This window comes from Pocillopora verrucosa, chromosome 9 (genome assembly GCF_036669915.1).
Source record: "Pocillopora verrucosa isolate sample1 chromosome 9, ASM3666991v2, whole genome shotgun sequence".
Taxonomy (NCBI): Eukaryota; Metazoa; Cnidaria; class Anthozoa; order Scleractinia; family Pocilloporidae; genus Pocillopora; species Pocillopora verrucosa.
In genome coordinates, this window is record NC_089320.1 from 4,744,022 (window position 1) to 4,762,781 (window position 18,760).

Here is an 18,760-nt window from a genome sequence, read left to right on the forward strand (position 1 = left end):
GCTAAGAGATAATTTTACAAAGCACATAGACCCTTTCGTGGACAATGTTTCCACGTTCGGTATGCATGGTATCAAGTCTGGTGCCGCCTCCAACCCCGCTTACGGACGTATTCCAGGTGACCTATTGGATATACACGCGGGGTGGAAGTGTCCTTCTTTAAAGAGTAGATGTATTAAGCACACAGAACACAGATGGTGGCTGTTTAAATGTGTCAAAAGTACTTTTGCTGTAATTTAATTGTTACATACATACATACACTTTATTGAGCGTCCCTAAAAAGGGCTTTTTAGCATCAATATTAAAAAGAAAATTAAATAGATAAATGAATGAATTAATTACATCCCTAATTGATAAAAACTATGCAAAACTATCTACAAGGATAACTAAATGAATAATTAATCACATCACTAATTGATAAAAATACTATGTAAAAACTATCTACTAGGATAACTAAATGATAACTATATACAATGATTATCATCTAACCTAGTTCATGTTACAAGTCAGGTCTTTGATTAAACGTCTCTTAAAAGCTTTAGTATTTGTTATTTCCTTTAGGTCTTTGCTTAAGCTATTCCATATTTTCACGCCACGATAACAAAAGGCGCGTTGACCAGCAGTGATTCTACAATGTGGAATATTGAGGCTTTTTCTATATCTTGTCTGCCTGTTGTGAACAGTAGCTCGAGTTGAAAATTTGTCCGAGAAGTAGCTAGTTGACAGTCCTTGAAGACATTTATGCATCATAACTGCATCATTGACCATAAGTCGTTGTTTGACATTTAGCCATCGAAGTGATCTCAGACCTGCAGAGATATAGCCCTAAGATAATCCTGGCTACAAAATTTTGAACAAGCTGGAGCTTATGGATGTTTATCGCCGAAGTGTTGCTCCAAACTGAGGAGCAATAAAAAAGCCTGCTGAAAACAAAACTATTAATAATCAACGAAAGCGTTTCCTTATCAAATAAATGCTTAATTCTATCGATCTGGATCAGCTTGTTCATACAACTAGCAACCGTTGTACATATGTGTTCATTATAGGAGAGGTACTGATCTAGAAACACTCCAAGATCCTTTGCTACAGGTGTTGGTAATATTGGTTTACCACAAAGTGCTTTTGTAAATTCAAGTAATCGTTGTAGCAATTACAGCACACCTACCACAAGAAGTTTGGTTTTATCTGGATTCATAAGCAGTGAATTGTGACAGCACCACCAACAAATTTCTCTTAAATCGGAGTTAACTGCGGAGACTGCGTCACATAACTCATTAGTTTTAAATTGTTCTGTTTGTAGATACTCCCTAGCACTCCATTCCACGCGCCAAATGGCACAATCTATGAACTGCACCCTCCCAAATGAATCTTCAGGTAATTTTAATTGAGTGACAAAAAGGCTGTAAACACATACATGTAAGCTGGTTTGCCTATGTTATTTGAAGTGCAAATGTAGTTGGAAATGTTGACCATTTGACAGCATGTAGTATGACAGTATGTATGTGCAGTATTTTGACATGTGACCATAATGATCAGAACTTTTCTTTCAGCTTCCATCAATGTCTAATGCATATATTTTTTAAACAAAAGTCAAGGAAATGCAGCCAAGACCTGTGACACAAAACCAAAAACAGTGAGCACATATAGGTGTATATAAATAATTAAAGAAATACACCTTTAAAAATTAATTCACTTTCTAAAATGCTCCACCTTGATGGACTCAGGCCTGGTCTTGCTTCATAATCTTTATTGCACTGAAAGCCAGCGACTGATGAATTCTGCAGTTCCTCACTTGAGAACAGCTGCCTTGCTAGTGCCTCCACAGCTGACTTTGCATCGGTAGCATCCTCTATTAACTTGACCAATGTCTCCTGACTATAGTTTTGACATGAAAAAGATATTAACAAGAGAGCATAGACATAAAGCTAAGAATGAAAAGAACCATCAAAATTGAAAACCTGTTTGAAGTCAAAATTCTTGAGATTTATGTTTTAATGAGCAGTGATGTGAAGATCAGGTATCTGGTGATTTCGCCAACGAGTGATTTCGCCAACGTCACGTTCGCCAATGTCTTTGGTCACTTGGCCAACGCGATGAGTCGCTTGGCCAACGTCCTACTGGTCACTTTGCCAATGTATTAGTTTACTCTAAATAAAAATTTACCATTACTTCTTCTTGCTTCTGTGTGTTATTTACTTGACTGAGCTGACTTGATTTCCCCGTTCGAACTTAGTTTCCTTCCGTTATTTTGTTCGGACTTAGTTTCCTTCTCTTGTACGCGCAACTTAAAACACAGTGGGCCCACATAAATGCACGGCACGCCACACGTCACTGGCGCTGTACGTTGCTGAATTTAACTTAGAGCAATAAAGTCGCGTGTGTGCAACCTTTTCCTTAAGTTCTTCTATAAGGTTTATTTGTCGATAACAGAGATTTATATAATTACCTTTGAGACTTCTAGAACAGAGATTTATATAAATACATTGTAGACTACTACTACTACTAATTCTATAACTCCAGTGCATATTATAACTTCGATCAAGAGTATATAAGTATTACAAGAAACACACGCTTGTATATTACCATATGAATAGACGTGTAAACTCATTGTGTTAAAACTTGTTAATTTTACCCTATTGTTCTAAATAAACCAATCCAATTGCTTGAAACTAACTGGTATGATATTTCGATCCTTCGAAGTGTATAAAACACACTGGCATGCGAAGAATGTTCATTTCAATCATACGATTACGACACACTCTACTACTCATAACGAATTATCTCGGAAACCTTTATCTCGGAATACTATTAATATCAGGATGGCTACTGCGCAGATTTTAAACTGTATTGTTTGTCACGAACTGGTATGGCCTCGGCAGCAAGCGGTTCAGTGCGATGGATGTTTTCGCTGGAACCATCGAATGTGTAACACTGGTAAGTTATATTTACTTATATATACTCTGATACTCTAAAAAGTAGAGACCTGGGCCAGGATTATAAGTTGATGGAGGATCTAATTTCTCTTTTATACAACTGTTGTTGCTTATCTTACACCTAACAGAAGACATCTAAAAGTAAAAAAAAACTCATTACGCTGACCAAAACTGAACCGTGACCAATGTTATTTAGTTTCTTATATCATCTGACAGTGAACTTACTTAAAATGAACTTACTTAAAATCCGTGCATTTTGTAAATAGGTTTTCCACTAAAATATTTTGCACTTGTAAATATTTATAAAAGTACGTATTGTTATTAAAATGTTGTTGATATTATACATGTTATATTTTATTTCTGACTCGTTTTGAAGGCTGGAAAACAAACTCTGATTGTTTCTGAAAAATGTTAACTCGTTAATTCACATCGTAACGCATTTTTCAAGTAAAATTTTGAGTTATACATTTTTGGAACACATTTGGAAGCCATCGGAGTTTGTTATTCAACAGTTTTAAATTACCGCGATGTTAGTGCTCACACGCCGGCTTTTTCTGGATCTGTCAAAAATATGCAAATTGTTTGGAAGTCAGCCAAGCGAAACTAGCATTAACTTAAAATTGTTCTGACCCAAGTATCAGCATTACATCCGAAGTATCAGTAAGCACCCTTTTTACTAAGCTATTACTAAGTTATTACTAGACATTTGGCGTTGGCGAAGTGACCAGTAGGACGTTGGCCAAGCGATTCATCGCGTTGGCGAAGCAAACAAGGACGTTGGCGAACGTGACGTTGGCGAAATCACTCGTTGGCGAAATCACCGCAATTCGAAGATCAAACCAAGGAATTCGAAAGAAAACGGGTTTATCAAGCATTTGTAGCACTTCAAAACGAAAATCAATGTAATTGAGAAAAATACTGGGTGTATAAACTCACCAAATACTGCAAGAACATGTCCCTGAAACAACATGGGTCTCTTTGTCGCTGGATCTGTTCCTTGCAGTGAACATTCATCTCCTTCTCTCACATTGAAGGGATCACGAACGATGATCTTCGAGGAACTCTGCGCCTCCACTCCCCACGATCCCCAGTCAACAACAACGTACCTGTGCTTTGGCATTTTCGGAAATCAAAACTAAACAGAACTCAGCTGAACAGGACGAAACTGAAAGTTAAAACGGACGCCAAGGACGATCACGGTAAAACACGTGGAGATATGAATGTCACACCGCGAACAGACGCTTCCAAATTCAAATCTGGTGGGACTTTTGCTTTGATCGTATTGAAAAGCTGTGGTCACTTCAAAGTCGGCGAGAAATATCACAATCTGGCATGGGTCGAAAATAAACACGTGTGAAATTCTTCAGGGGCAAGGTTTGCCAGATGGTTATTCTTCTTGTTCGCTTCGCGCCCATTCTGTCCAAGCATCACTCTTTCTTGCAAAGTTAATAAAAAAATCCGTAACAAAGTCCTCCGCTACAAAGTAAAGGATGCTCTGGACACACTTCGCATTTTTTGTGAAGCAAGCGGCCGTTGCAACCACAACTGCCGATCCGCCATGTTTGTTTACCAAATGCCGATGAATCTCACCGCTGACCAGTTGATCGCTGCAACGACGGCTCTTACGTACGCGATCGCTGTGGACTGTATCCTTGAGGAAATCATTCACCTTTCTGGAAACCCAAACGATTGGTGTGTTGCTAGGGCTCCGAATTGCTGTGGTCATTGTCGATAAAGTTGTTTGTAATGAACAAAAAAGTGAGTAATTTACTTATTTATCATTGTACTTGTAGTGTTAAGTATCTCTCTGCAAAGTTGGCTCTTCATAATGTGAGGCCTGACAAAAGCAACCATTCTCAAGGTGTCAATGGTAGTCACAATGTGACTCTCAATTGTTCATTCTCAAGAAAAATTTGGACTAAACACAAACAGGAAGATAACAGAAACAATCTATTCTAGCTGTATCTTGTATTTTCATTAGTGTAAATGCCCTTATGCAAATTTCTTATTCAAAACTCTGCGGTGAACAGCTTTTGTTGGAGTTCTTAAAGGGGAAGTACGGTCTAGAAAAATTTTACTTCTATTGATAGAACTTTTCCACAGGAATTCGAAAATAGTTGCCGTTTTGTCCAGTTTGCTTTGCAATTACGACAACAGCGCTTTGAAGTTGCTCTTATCTACCACTTTCGCGACTAGAAAAACGCCATCTTGGACATGACGTCAGCTATGACGTAGCAATAGTCAAACCTTGTTGTTCATCGCTTTGACCTGGTTGACTTGATTGACCTTTCTGACGAGTATTTCTAATGAGGGTTTAACTATGGTCAACTGTCTTGTAGTTAACTGCCATAATACTTACAAAAATACAAAAGGGAAAGGAGTAAGCTTCCACAAGCTACCTGTAAATGAAAATTTAAAGGAAATTTGGCTGGCAAAAATAAAACGCGAGGACGCTCTGCCGAAACCCGAGAACTGCTACGTCTGCTCAGATCACTTTATCAAGGACGACTTCAAGCGGAATATTCAGGTATGAATATTTGACCTTTGCTTCAAACTGAAAGCTATGTTTACCTTTCCCATACTCGAATTGTATTTTGTTCTTTAATTTTATTTAAAAGAACCACTGTAATAGCAGCAAAACAAATTGAAGCTCGCATTGGTGATTGACCACGTGTAGTAAATTCAATCGCGACCATGAGGCGCTTAGCCGTTTTCTCCCAAGAATTTTTCCCAAGCATTTTTCCAAAGCAGTGTTTATAATTATCTTATAAGGCACGTGAATATTTGTTTATACCAGAATCACGGTGAAAAAGGTCTTCTAGTCACTCTGTGTAAATAAGAAGACAATGAGGAAAACCATTAGTGTGTTTAATGTTTGTTTGTTTTCCTTTCTTGTAAAAATACAGTCCGAGCTCCTTGGATCTGACGGTAGCAGGAAAAAGAGACACTTAAAAGATGATGCAGTTCCATCTGTTTTTCCCTATGCACCTCCACCAAAGAAAATCCGACAAACAAGCGTTGGTAGGGCGAATCGCCAGAGCCGACAGGAGGTGGGGTGTGAAATATTAATGATGCAATAACAACTGTTTTGTGATACCAGCCTGTAAATGTAATCAACACCGTACATTCTGCATTTCATCGTAGGTCTTGAACACCCTTCTTGAAAACACCAATTTGCTATCTTTAGAGCAAGAAAAGTCTTCGTGTTCAGTTGTAAAGGAAAACACTAGCGATACACCATCTACCTCCTGTGCTGCTTCGCCCTCTTCTCCACAGCTTGAAATAGAACCTTCGGCGAATCAACTTTCTTCCCAAAGCTGCACAGAATCTCAGTTTATCCGGACCGACGCTACATCTGCAAGCGCAGAACACCGCGAACCTGAAAAAAAAGTTTACGACGTGTGGAACACAATGGCTTGCTAGTGAAACAGGAGACGCGCTGCTTCTTCAAGATCACAACTATAGTTGTGTTCCACCATGGAATCCGCTGCCTTTATTCTCTAAGCCTGGGTCCCTTTGCACGCAGCCATTTACTTCGACCCCGATCAAAGCTTCATCTAGCCAACCACCTCGGCTTCTGGAACTCTCGATTAACCTGGAAGAAGATACTGACGTAACAATAGATGACGATGTGAACGACAATTCCCTTCAAGTCAGCTTTGATGATGACAATATCAACAACAGTTCCATTCAAGTCAGCTGTGATGAAGAGGCTGGGGAAGACAGTTCGTTTAACATCAGCTTTGAAGAAGTGGACCAGGACACCACCCAAAGCGATTTGGAGACTGATCCGCCCGTTAGTAACAGTCACGATACCATTTATGAGAAAATGTGTTCGTCTCCCAAGTACATAGTATTTGAGGAAGAACTGCTTAAGTTATTTGGCCGCTGTGTTGAATGCGGTGGCGAGGTTCTTGAAAAGGAGCTATTAAAAAAGGGAAGTGCGCTTAAAGTAACGACACTTTGTAAAAACTCCCATTCGAAGGAGTGGGTTTCCCAGCCACTTGTTAACAGGGCGGCCGCGGGGAACGTATTGCTTTCAGGTGCTATACTTTTTACAGGAAATACGTTTTCGCGTGTTTCAGAAGTTGCCTCTGCAATAAATCTTGCCTTTCTGAGCAAATCGGATTATCACAACTGGCAGAAGAAGCACCTTTTCCCTGTTATAAATGATCGTTGGCAGCAGGAAAAGGCGGCAGTCCTCGCTGATCTCTTAGACAGGAGCTCGGTCACTCTCCTCGGGGATGGACGTTGTGACTCCCCAGGCTATAGTGCCAAATACGGAACTTACACCATGATGGACAAAGAGAGTGAGAAAATTGTCGATTTCGAAGTTTGCCATGTAAAGCAGAGTACAAGTTCACAGGCAATGGAGAAACGTGGTTTTAAGCATTGTCTTGATCGCGCACTAAATAGTGGCATTCCTGTAGGTGTTGTAGGTACTGACAGGCACACCGGTATCAAGGCACTCATGAGAAGCGAGTATAAGGACCTCGGTGTTGAGCACCAGGTAGACGTGTGGCACTTGACTAAGAACATCAAGTCCAAGCTAGCCACGAAAGCCAAGAAGAAAGAATGCAGGGACCTCTCTCCTTGGATAAAATCCGTGACAAACCATATGTGGTGGTCAGCGATGACATGTGACGGAAATCCCCAGCTCCTCAAAGAGAAGTGGGTCAGCATCCTCCACCACACGGCTGACAAACACGATTGGGATTCGACTGTGCTGTACAGTCGTTGTGCACACGAGCCCATTTCCCCAAGGGCACATCGTAAAACGAAATGGCTAGTCGCAGGTTCCCCGGCACACGAAGCGTTAAAACACGTAGTGCTAGAGAAGACACTCTTAAAGGATTTGGACCTTCTAACGAAGACCATCCACACAGGGGCCTTAGAAGTGTACCATTCACTCTACAACAAATACGCGCCCAAGCGGCAACATTTTGGATACCTGGGAATGGTAGCGCGTACACAGCTAACTGCTTTAGACCACAATTCGGGCACTGGTCGATCTCAAGCAGAGGCTTCGAGTGGGGAGAAACGATTCCGCTATGTTTATCCTAAGGGGATGAAGGATTGGGTTGTAAGGCCTGTTTTCGAAGAGAAGACCAAGCCGCACGTTACGGAAATGCTATGCTCAGTGTTGGAGATGAGAGACACAGGAGAAGAGCCAGAGCAAGTTCAAGTCCCTGATCTCCCAAAAAACATCGCACCCATTCCGCGCCCACCAAAAGAGGACCTTCTCGCACGGCATGTATCCAGATTTGGAAAAAAATTAAGCAAGTGAAAAAAATAGAAATACAAAAATCGAATAGTCCGCCTAAAATGGCACTAGCATTTACATTGTCAGTTTTCTATTTTTGGAACAGACTGTTGAAGGTATTTTAATGATTGGAACTGGAGCCGATACCCCTATAGTGCCGTGGACCTCCTTGAATGTTTAATAAAAACAAAGACAAGTTTATTAATTAAACGTGACTATCCCGGCCATGAGTCATTGTCCTCGGCATCTTTAAAGCCTGTATAATTTCCGGCTGCATCTGGGTAATTACGTCTTATTGATGCCACAACACACGAAGGAATCACGCGTCTGTTCCCTTTACCAAGTCTGTTATAAGTCCACCAAGTAAACTGTCTATAACCTGCCAATCGCATACTCCTAGGAAAAAACAAAAGACATTGATACATGCTCGGAACAGAACCCAGACAAATGCAGTTGAAACAAACAAATTCTACTTCGCCAAGCAGGGGCTCATTTGTAATGAGATCAATATCTTAAGCTAACATTGTGTGACAAAGGGAGACTTCCTGAGGCTCGCCGTTTGACTAAGGCTCTGTTTACATGTAGCAAGTTTCCCTTTCTTATTTTCCCTCATTAAGTGATGTGATGATTCTCATAAGAACTCCTTCTTTCAATTTTGTCTCGTCCACGTCCATATTTACTCATAATTTACCTCCATTAGGAAAACAAAGCACACAAACTGAAGAGGTGTACTGGCTCTTTACAATTAAATATAGCGATGAAGTTCACCCTTCAGACAAAAGACTACAACACCACTTGTATTAAAAGGGCTGACAACACTGCATTTGTTTCTTAGGGTTCGCGTCACACGAACTCGTAAACAACTAAAGCGTTTTGTTTGCATGAATTTTGTGAAAAATATTTATTCTGTTGGTGCTTACTCATTTGACGGATAATCTTCAAGTCTGTCATTTCTCACTTGGTGCATGCCAACTAGGGCTGTTCTCAAGACGTCCGCTAGTAAACACACGGGTCCAAATGATCCGTGCTCTGTAATACACTGAAGCTTGTTACCTGCAATTTCAGTGATAGTTCATATCACTCAGTTAGCAGGGTGAAATAAATCCATTGCGGGCACTGCGCCGTTCTTTAGTAAAAAAATAAAAAATTATCACTTTAGAAACAAAGATTTTATTTGAGAAGAATTAATTACCTTCCAGATCGAGTCGATCACCTAGTACATCCATTTCTTGGCAGCATATACACTCGTTTTCTGTTGGCATCTCTTGACAGTTGCCGTAAGAACACCATTCGCGATTTCCAAGACGTGAGCGCGTAGATGTTTCTTCTTGTATCTCTTCCTGAGTTTCTTTGTCAACAGAAATTTCTTCTTCTCCTGAAGATGAGCTATGTTGCGGCTCAAACATGAATGGACGAATTACACCGTCTGGATTAAGATCCAAGTCGAGAATTGAGTCATTATCGCTCTCCTCGCCGCTGTTTTCTATGTTTTCATCCATCTTAGTCGACATTACAACGCTTGACTATTGCTACGTCATAGCTACGTCATAATAAAGATGGCGGATTTCAATTCCAAAATGTCAATTTTTTAAACGTAATTTCTGGCAACAAATACACTTAAAGCTCAAATGAATTGCCAATAATGAAAAAACAAGTCAGAAACTTTTGATATAGGTAAACTTTTTCTAGACCGTACTTCCCCTTTAATTGATTATGAGAAACTTGTTTAAAACCAACAATGTTAATCACTGATAAGATGACTGTATAATCAGACAAATCAGCTAATATATATTGAATAGTGGCTTTGCATTATGAAAAAAATCAGCATGTTGAGAATCCATTTTTCAATGACAGGTGACTTATAACTGTACATCAAGTGTACCTGCCCAAAACTGATTAATCTAATTACTCAGGGTTTCCAGAAACATTATTGTAAATATCAAATCACTGATCACCGCTACTAACAAAAAAGAAAAGATCCCACTGATCTTGAAAAGGTAGATCTAGAATTAAAAAAAAAAAAAAAAGAGCCAATGATAGTTGTGTAAGTTTTACTACTTTGAATCTACTATGTATGGCAAGCTGTAAGGTAAAGTACATCTTTTCATTTTCTTATTCAAGACTTTAAAATAAAATGAAACTGACTAAGCTGACAATTTCTCTCAGTTTTGCTAAATGTAAATTAGTTGTTAACTATTTCTAGCTTATTCCAGTTTCCTGCAAGAAATATAGACTGGAAAAAGCTGTCAATTTCTGGCAGCAGCTAATGCATGTGTTAAATTCCAGCTATTTCCAGCTTTTGAAAGAACTTAAAACTTGGAAAATGTTTTCTTGAAAGAAGCTAGAATAGGATTCTGGAATAAAGCTGTCATATTCTAGAAATTTCTAGAAACTTATCAGAAAGCTGGACATCGTTCTTATAGCTACTTAGTTGTAGTCTGCTTATACAGTGTATGTCAAACATAGTATAGTCTAATGGTGGGAGATGCGAGTTGTGCTTGGCCTGTCTCAGATTTTTGCCCTATTTTCTTTTAGAGCTTTTTGAGGACAGGTTTTTCTGGCCACTCTGGCACGCTTGCAAATTATTTTGTCAAATCTTTACTTCAATTTGGTAAAGCTTGTTTTAACAGGAGTTTGGGTGTACATGTCTTTAAAGTTTGCTCATTGACTCCTGATGCATAGGAACCAGAGCAAGTCAAGATAACATAAGATGCATACCTTTATTATTTATAAGCACTATGTTTTGAGTTTGCAACTGTTGTACTGGACAATGCTCTGGCATAATTTTAAATGGGCTTGCATCTTAAAGTGATCAAGGCATAGTCTCTGACTTGGTGATGGAATATTTTTAATTTTAGAGAAAAAGTACAGGTAAAATAGAACTAAATGAATGTTATGTAGTAATTTTAGGTTTTGTTTTTAAGTTAATGACAGAATCGGGAAATGATTAGTCAACAGAATTCTTGAAGCAAAAGTCAACTCGCATACAAATAAACCAACTCCTCAAAGTAGCAGGTACTGTTTGTTGTTTTAAATATTAATTCCTAAAGTTTTATAGTTTATAACATTTTTTGAAAAATAATTATTAAATTATTTTTGTTGAAGGGGTGAAAGAGAGACTTGGATCAAGTTAAAATATGTACAGCACAAGTTTGTTTCCCTGGAAACCTTTCTAAAAAACTGTCAAACTTTGGACAAAGAGATCATTAGAAATCTTGCAGGAATGAAAGTTCACCATGAGGAAAGGCGCACACATTTGGCCTTTGAGAGAACAGACTCTGAAAAAGTAAACTTTTCCAAAGGAAACTTGCCATGAAGTCAAAGTCAAAGATGGACAACTGAAAGAGTGCCCCTGCTGAAATACTCTCACAGATGTAGCAAGTGAAGACTCTGAAAAGTTAGAACATGTTGCTTCAAATTTTCTCAGTGATGAGACTGCTAGCAGTGACTCACATGATGAGGACAGACCAGGAACTAGTGCACCATCAACATCATGGTGAGATAGTGAGAGGTGACGGACAGCCTCCATCAGAGTAGCTATGTCTTCTGACAAGGGTAGAGATAGGGGAGGTTCATTTGATTCAACCAGAAGTGAAGATGGTCTGACTCACGAGGCAACCATTTGTGAAGGAGCGCAGAATAATGGGGATGGTGACCTGGAGAAAAGACTGAAGGAGGACAAGGAGAAAGCAGTTGCTGTGTTGAAAAGAGTTCATCCCAGTAGGGTATGCACCTTAAATTACCAAATAAAGAGGTCTGCACTATCTATTTATTTATTTGTTATATCATTATATGCTGTTTTGTAATGTCCTGAGATTTATGAAGTTGGTACTTAGTGGTGATTATTCACCCTTTACACTCAAACACCAGCATGCATATTCTCCATACTGTTCTCTATACATTTAGTGACATGATGACAAGGAGAATTTGTTTAATTAAACATTTCAGTGCCTCTTTAGTTGGTGATCATGTCCTTTATTCTTGTGATCTTAATGTGTGATTCATGGGTGATACTGTAAGAAAAAAGTAGATGCTGGTCACTCTCAGGGGTCAACAGTTTAATGGTACATGACATTGCTTGTGGCTTGTTTTAATTGTGGGTTTTTGTTGCAGTTACTTTTCAAAGCAGCAGAATGGAAGAGTCTTCCTCTTATGGCTGCATCACTTGCAGAAGGTAGACAAGAACATGCTGCACTTATTGTTTATTTAATGGCTGCACAGACATTTCTGGAAAGTGATACTTACAGTAATCACACAAACTGTGTGTAACTTTCCACTTTCCTCAAAAATGTACAAGTCATGAAAGTGTTTATGGAAAATTTTCAGGTGCCAAAGTGAACTGGGTAAATGAGGAAGATGAACAAAAAACAGCACTTCACCAGTCTGTCTTAGGGGTAGGTTTGACTCTTTCTGTTGACAGTGTTCTGCTATGCTAAGTACTTGCAATTCCTTCATGGAAGGGTCATCATGTAATGAAATTATTATTTTTCTTCCTCAAGGGATCATTACCAGCTTGTGAGTTCCTTTTACAAAATGGAGCTAAAATAAACCAGAAAGACAAGAGGGGAAGAGGTGCACTTCATCATGCAGCACTTCTTGGGCAGACAGGGTGAGTTGATCAAAAATAAGATTCTATTAAAACCATTTTCTCTCTTACCATCACTGTTTTCTGCAGTCATTGTGAGTGTATTGAGAACCTTGTTTGTGTCTGTAAGGCAGAGCATTTTACTTCTTTTTCTTTCTTGCTTCAAGTTGTTATTATCAGTATATGAATATTGGTAAGGTTAAGATCGACTTACAACCACATGTTTCAGTAAAAGTTCCATAACTGTGTGTACTTAAACCTAGTTCCTGTAGGCTATCTATCTTTAACTATCATATGTGGCCTGTGACTATTTTGTTAGAACAATTTTTGTTCTGACCTTCACTATCTCCTGCAGTCTTTGTGAGTCTATTAAGAACCTTGCTTGTTTCTGTGAGGCAAAGCATTTTATTTCTTTTTCTTTCTTGCTTCAAGTTGTTATTATCAATGTATGAATATTAGTAAGTTTAAGACTTACAACCACATGTTCCAGTAAAAGTTCCATAACTATGTGTACTTAAACCTAGTTCCTGTAGCTCTTAGCAACCAGTTCTTTCCTTAGCATAGTGTCTATCTCCAGAACACAATACAGTGGTATGGCCAGGGCTTAAAACAGTTCACCCAGCTGTGGCATCATCTGTCATCACTTATATTAATACTGCTCCTTTATTTTCAGTCCTACCCTCTTGTTCCTGAAGCGAGGAGGTAACCAGCATGATGTTGATGAGAATGGAGAGGTGAGTGTGAACATAATGTGGTGATGCATGAAAAAAGCCCTTGGAGACAACTTCACATGAACTGCCAGTCTTTCCTTCCAAATTAATCTGTGTTCCCCTGGAAAACAGAGGAAGCAGTAGATGTTGCATGAAAGGTCACAAGTGGCGGTAAAAACAGTGCTCATGAAAGTTTCTTGATCAATTTCTTTTGTTAATTTCAGGACCCTCTTACAATTGCACTAAAACAAACAAATGCAGATATTGTTACTCTGTAAGTATACAAATGCGATATAACAGTGGATATTGCCTGATTATGATGCTGTTCCTAGGAATTGGTTTTTTTATTTATCCTTCAAGAGGTGAATGAAAGAATCCCAAAAAATTGGAATTGGAATTCACACACAGCAGTCTTTAGTCATTGTCTTCTTTTGTGAAAGAATCATTGTTAGGAATTGTAAATTTTATATCTACACCTTGTTTTTGGATGTCAGGTTATTTTGGTATCTATTACAGTAAACATATAGCTGCTTTTGGTCCATTTCTAACTTGTCAACATTTACTAGAAGGTGAAAAATGAAATTATTTATAGGTTGAGACTGGCAAGACTGAATGAAGAAATGAGAGAAGATAATGAGATTGCCCAGGGTAAGATCTTTTAAAGAGTGCTCCATCTATTTTTTTCTGATTTGTTTTGTTTGTTGTTGTTGTTGTTGTTGTTGTTGTTGTTGTTTTAATTATCAGTGAATTTAAGGAGTGGTAAGCAATGTAATCTAACCACTGTATTGTTCATCATGTTTGTCTACAATGAAAGTCCACTATCCCTGGATATTTCTGGGCAAGCAGTATGATGAAAAATATTATGATATCATAAATCAAATGCACTCTACTTATCCATGATTATAATTAGTTGCAGAGGGAAATTACTCATCAATCACTCAAAGGGGTGTAAAGGTGAACCCTTTACACCCCAACATCATTATGCATATTCTCCATACTGTTCTCTATACATTTCCAAGGGTCTAACAAGGAGAATTTGTAAAACCATGAAGAGCTTTGTTAGTTGTTGATCATTTCCTTCATTCTCGTGACTTGAACATTTGATTTAAGGGATAGATTATAAAGAGAAATCAGAACCTTGTCACTCTTATGGATTAAAGGACTAACTGCTGTCATTTTTTTGTTTCAGGTGATGTTACATTCAATGATGTGTTCAGAGATTTTTCTAATATGGCATCCAGAGACCCTGACAGGCTTAAACGCAATTTTGATTCAAGTGGACCAAGTAGACAGACACAACTGTGATAACAAAATCAATTTGTTCCACCTTAAATTGAAAACAAATATTTGAGGTCACTTCACATCAAAATGTTTCATTCCTCAAAAATAAGCAAACAAATTCTCATTTCATCGAAGAAACCAATTTGAATATTCACTCTAGATTTAATCTTACCACAAACACAAAAGGAGTAAAACATTATTTCCAATTTATGTTTAGTTTTTTAGTAATTTGCACCAATCAGGAATTAATGTTCACACTGACAATATTACTAACTGTCATGTAATGTAAGAAAGCTGAACTGTACAATTAATATATTTTTTATTCATTAGGAATTTAAAATTATCCCCATGATAATAACAGCATCGTTTAGAACAGAGAATAGAATCTTGCACTGAATAACTTAAGGAAAGAAAACATATCAGTCAATCATTGTTAAAAAAAAATGAAATTTGTAAATAAAATTTCCCCTATGACAACTGAATGGAAGGAAGGACATCAATGAAGACATTTAATGAAGAGTTGACTGTATGAATACTATGGTCAAAAAGTCAAAGTTGAACATGATTATATTAATATTACAGTGCTCAGCTATGAAAAATTGTACAGACTAGCTAGTATTGAATCATTATTTAGTTGATTTTGACCAGACTAAGTGGTAGCCTCCATTAGATTGATATTGATTAAAAAAAATAAAAACAGAGTGGTCTCTACCTTTTTGTTTGAAGTCCCATCAGCTAATTTTTGTCAGTTTGAATGGTGAAATGTTGAGGTTTGATATATCCTGTCATTTATGTTTACCTTTTTACACCCTAACATCAGTATACATATTCTCCAAACTTTTTGCCATACATTTCCTGAGGGGCTGGTAAGGAGAATTTGTTTAACAAACAAGAGCTGATTTATTTGGTGATAATTCCCTGTATTCTTGTGACCTCAATGTTTGATTCAGGTGTGATATTGTGAGGAGAAATTAGATCCTAGTCACTTTCAGGTGGGGTATTGGGATTTTCGGTTTTGCGGTTTTGGCTATTTTTAAGATTGGCTTTTCGATCTTTGTGCCAGAAAACTTCGGTTTTTCCTATTTGGGTCCCGTTCCTCTGCGATCTGAGCGGCAATTATGCTTCTCCACTGATCTCGAATAGCCCCAAAAAGCTCTGTATGTTCCACTTGTCACCAATGCATCAGATCGATCAGGGTTTTGATCACTAGGATGTTGAAATTTTTTAAGACTGTTTTGCATGCGGTTTTCGGTTTTGATCCAATTTTTTTGCGGTTGTGTGGTTTTGGATGATTGCGGCTGCTAATAGACCCCGATGCCCCCCTTCCTCAGCGGTTTAACAGGTTTAAGGGTGTGCATGTCAACTTTTAAAAATGCCTCCCAAATATTTTCATTACGACCACTGTCAATTTGTCTCTTAGTCTGATTAGCAAATCAAAAGGTCCGCTTCAGGTTTCATTTATTCTCCTCTTTCGAAAAAGCCAAAATCAAACTCAAAGGAAGCAAAGATAAAAACTTTCGAAGTTGTAGTTGACGCAAATAAAGCATTTTAGAGACTTCAGAGAAAAACAAGGTGCCAAGTAGAAAAAAAAAGCACTTCCAAAACTGTTTTGTTTTGTTTTTCATTTCAAACTGTGGTAATGTGGTTTGTTTATAATACCAAATGCTTAGCTCTATTAATTATGAATGCAGACAAAACTTGGGATCTAATACTTTTATTTCAATTATTTTAATTTGAAAACAAATCTCCCTGAAAACATACTCCACCTTTCACATTCTTGCCATAAACAAACCTAAATAAAACTACGAGGATTGCCAACTGTCCATATCATTTTATAATATAGCATCTTTCAGGCTCTAGCGCAGCTCCCCAAGCCCCAACCATTTTGGTCGCCATTGCGAGAGAACATTTGGCGACTGAAATTTCGACAAGTCGCCAATTGGCAACAAACAGGAGAACATGTTGAAAATTTGTCCAACGAAAAACAAAACGTAATCTTTCGATTTCTTTACGTTGATTCAAATCAGTCAAATGTAAACTTAGCAGCATCATAACGTTGAAACGGTTAGATTGAAGTCGTTAAATTTTTCCCAACAGTGGCGCGTTATTGCGAAAAAGAAAATCTTGAAGTTGCGAGGATACCGCTCGAGGAGTTTCCGATACAGTCCCTAAAAATTGTTTAATAACATTAGCATAATAATAGCGATTGCCAAGTCACGCACACTATTTCAATCCTTTAGTCAACAAGTGTGAAATTGGTTCAACCTCAGCGAGGAGACCGAAGAGGAAGTGTTGGTTTTTGAACGCTTCCAAGACAGTCAGTAGGTGTTTCGGAAACTGTTTTCAGCCACCTTAAACTAAAAGAAAATTTAAGGAAAATGCTGTTTTTATTAAAAGAATTACTCGATGCGCGTTAATATTCCGATTTGTAAGACCGACGTGTATAGCGATACTGTTAACTTCAATAAATGAGATCTACGATATTTTGGCTTGTGGGTGGTACACATTATTGGTGTTTAAATTCGCCTTTTTCGCAACTGTAGAAAAAAGGTTAAATCATTGTCCAGCGGATGAAAATTCTCGCGAAATTTAATTCCCTATAGGACATTCAAATTACAGAAAAAATGATCTGAAATGTGAAAAAAAACAACATATACAAGATGTGTATCGGCAAATTTTATTAACTGGTCTTGCTGGTAATTCAGTTTATTTTGTACCTTCTGTTGTGAAGTGTTGTCTTTAATTTGCAAAGGTTTTCGCATATGGAGTAGAGATTCTCGCTATCATCTTCATCTGAATCGGCTAGATTGGTCAAACTCCTTCGAATATCTTTCTTCCAGTCGTCAAAAGTTACGACATTTTGGAAACTAAAATGAATTTGAAACGCTTGAATCACGAATTTTAATTGCCTTCTTTTGTATTTGCCGGCCTTGTTTTGAGATCGCAAAAATATAACCTCGCAAAATACCGTCTCACCAAAATCATAAAAGTTCTCGCCACATAAAGTACCACTGAGTAAGGTGGAAGAACCGATCTTCTCAGATAAGTTGCAGTTGTGATTGCCAAAAAGAAGCCTGAAATCTTGAGAAGGTTCAAAATCGGAGGGGTTTCAAGCCCGTGCCTTCCGAGACTATAACTGAGCTGCGTAGCCGCATGAAGGAAGAGGGAACGGCCAAATTTAAGTAGGTCCTCAGGTTAGATGGTCCGACGGTGCTCAACTAGTATCTGGGAGGAGTGGGTCCGAATCCCGTCGAAGCCTTAATTTTTTTCACAACCTACTATTCTGCAACTGCATCGTTTCTTCGCTCTAAATACTTATTCTTATCCCTTAACTTTCGCAAAAAAAAATGAAACCAAAAAAAAAAACCAACAAACAAAGAAATGACGGGGTACTCTGCATCAATGTAAATCTCTAAAAATCAGTACAATAGAGATCCTTTGACGCTGGAAATGATCCGTGGTTTGATTTTCATACGGGTATGTATCCTATGTCTTCACTTTTGTATCACGGTTGGCAGTCGTACAAGTCAATCTCGGAAAAATTACACGATCTTGAAAACTGATGAGAAAAATGAAAGTCGAACAACCAAGGCGTGATTAGAGGCGCTCGTAATTAGTTAGAAAATTACTTTGGCTTTGGTAGAGGGGGAAGGTGAAGGAGATTGTGCAGCGAAGAATCGTATCTCTTCTGGTTACACTACTAAGCGTGCAATTTGCCTCAGAAACCAAAAGCCTTCGCCATACTTGTGATTGTCTTTTTAAAGCCTCTTTCAAAATAATTTCGGATTAATGTCACTTTTAGCACGTGTCCATTTCAGTTTCCAAAAAAAGTCTAGAAATGTGTGCAGTAACAAAAACGGCGAAAATTCGTCAAAATCGTTAAATCCGCCAAGCTGATTTCGCTCTGACGAATTTAACTACAATTCGTCAAAATCGTCAAATCCATGAACAACCACTCGGTTTGACAAAGTTTCGTCAAATCTGCCATTT

The 18,760-nt window shown here is 38.2% G+C and overlaps 3 protein-coding genes across 7 annotated transcripts; 2 read left to right on the forward strand and 1 right to left on the reverse strand.

Annotated features, from left to right (window-relative positions):
• The first annotated feature begins 4,525 nt into the window (after positions 1-4,525).
• LOC136283446 (arf-GAP with coiled-coil, ANK repeat and PH domain-containing protein 2-like) lies at positions 4,526-15,407 on the forward strand. 5 transcript variants are annotated; one of them, XM_066172367.1, is made up of 10 exons: positions 4,526-4,689; positions 11,119-11,209; positions 11,300-11,690; positions 12,308-12,368; positions 12,521-12,588; positions 12,694-12,803; positions 13,453-13,513; positions 13,714-13,763; positions 14,082-14,137; positions 14,679-15,403. In XM_066172367.1, exons 3-10 carry the CDS (start codon positions 11,688-11,690, stop codon positions 14,792-14,794), a joined length of 525 nt encoding a protein of 174 aa, XP_066028464.1. In that variant the 5' UTR covers positions 4,526-4,689; positions 11,119-11,209; positions 11,300-11,687; the 3' UTR covers positions 14,795-15,403. The 5 variants fall into 5 exon arrangements, with proteins under 5 accessions (XP_066028464.1, XP_066028461.1, XP_066028460.1 ...); XM_066172363.1 differs by having other exon boundaries at positions 4,583-4,689; positions 11,300-11,919; positions 14,679-15,407; XM_066172365.1 differs by having other exon boundaries at positions 4,583-4,689; positions 11,497-11,919; positions 14,679-15,407.
• Positions 5,132-8,343, forward strand: LOC136283322 (uncharacterized). The gene is made up of 4 exons (XM_066171921.1): positions 5,132-5,458; positions 5,838-5,981; positions 6,076-6,345; positions 6,437-8,343. The coding sequence occupies exons 1-4, from the start codon at positions 5,252-5,254 to the stop codon at positions 8,216-8,218; spliced, it is 2,403 nt and encodes an 800-aa protein (XP_066028018.1). The 5' UTR covers positions 5,132-5,251; the 3' UTR covers positions 8,219-8,343.
• On the reverse strand, positions 8,076-9,733 carry LOC131785149 (P2X purinoceptor 7-like). Its single transcript, XM_059101990.2, has 3 exons — positions 9,387-9,733; positions 9,115-9,247; positions 8,076-8,590 (listed from the first exon to the last, which is right to left on the reverse strand). The coding sequence occupies exons 1-3, from the start codon at positions 9,703-9,705 to the stop codon at positions 8,410-8,412; spliced, it is 633 nt and encodes a 210-aa protein (XP_058957973.2). The 5' UTR covers positions 9,706-9,733; the 3' UTR covers positions 8,076-8,409.
• Positions 15,408-18,760: the final 3,353 nt, after the last annotated feature.

What these genes read in the sequence shown, in the direction of transcription:
- LOC136283446 (XM_066172364.1), top strand. Translation starts at nt 11,734, where the DNA reads ATGTCTTCTGACAAGGGTAGAGATAGGGGAGGTTCATTTGATTCAACC. An exon ending in TTCACCAGTCTGTCTTAGGG is followed by an intron (nt 12,589 to 12,693) that starts GTAGGTTTGACT and finishes TTCTTCCTCAAG; the next exon opens with GGATCATTACCAGCTTGTGA. An exon ending in GCACTTCTTGGGCAGACAGG is followed by an intron (nt 12,804 to 13,452) that starts GTGAGTTGATCA and finishes CTTTATTTTCAG; the next exon opens with TCCTACCCTCTTGTTCCTGA.
- LOC136283322 (XM_066171921.1), top strand. Translation starts at nt 5,252, where the DNA reads ATGGTCAACTGTCTTGTAGTTAACTGCCATAATACTTACAAAAATACA. An exon ending in ACTTCAAGCGGAATATTCAG is followed by an intron (nt 5,459 to 5,837) that starts GTATGAATATTT and finishes GTAAAAATACAG; the next exon opens with TCCGAGCTCCTTGGATCTGA. An exon ending in ACGACGTGTGGAACACAATG is followed by an intron (nt 6,346 to 6,436) that starts GCTTGCTAGTGA and finishes TTATTCTCTAAG; the next exon opens with CCTGGGTCCCTTTGCACGCA.
- LOC131785149 (XM_059101990.2), bottom strand. Translation starts at nt 9,705, where the DNA reads ATGTCGACTAAGATGGATGAAAACATAGAAAACAGCGGCGAGGAGAGC. An exon ending in TGATCGACTCGATCTGGAAG is followed by an intron (nt 9,248 to 9,386) that starts GTAATTAATTCT and finishes CTGAAATTGCAG; the next exon opens with GTAACAAGCTTCAGTGTATT. An exon ending in GAAGATTATCCGTCAAATGA is followed by an intron (nt 8,591 to 9,114) that starts GTAAGCACCAAC and finishes GTTTTTTCCTAG; the next exon opens with GAGTATGCGATTGGCAGGTT.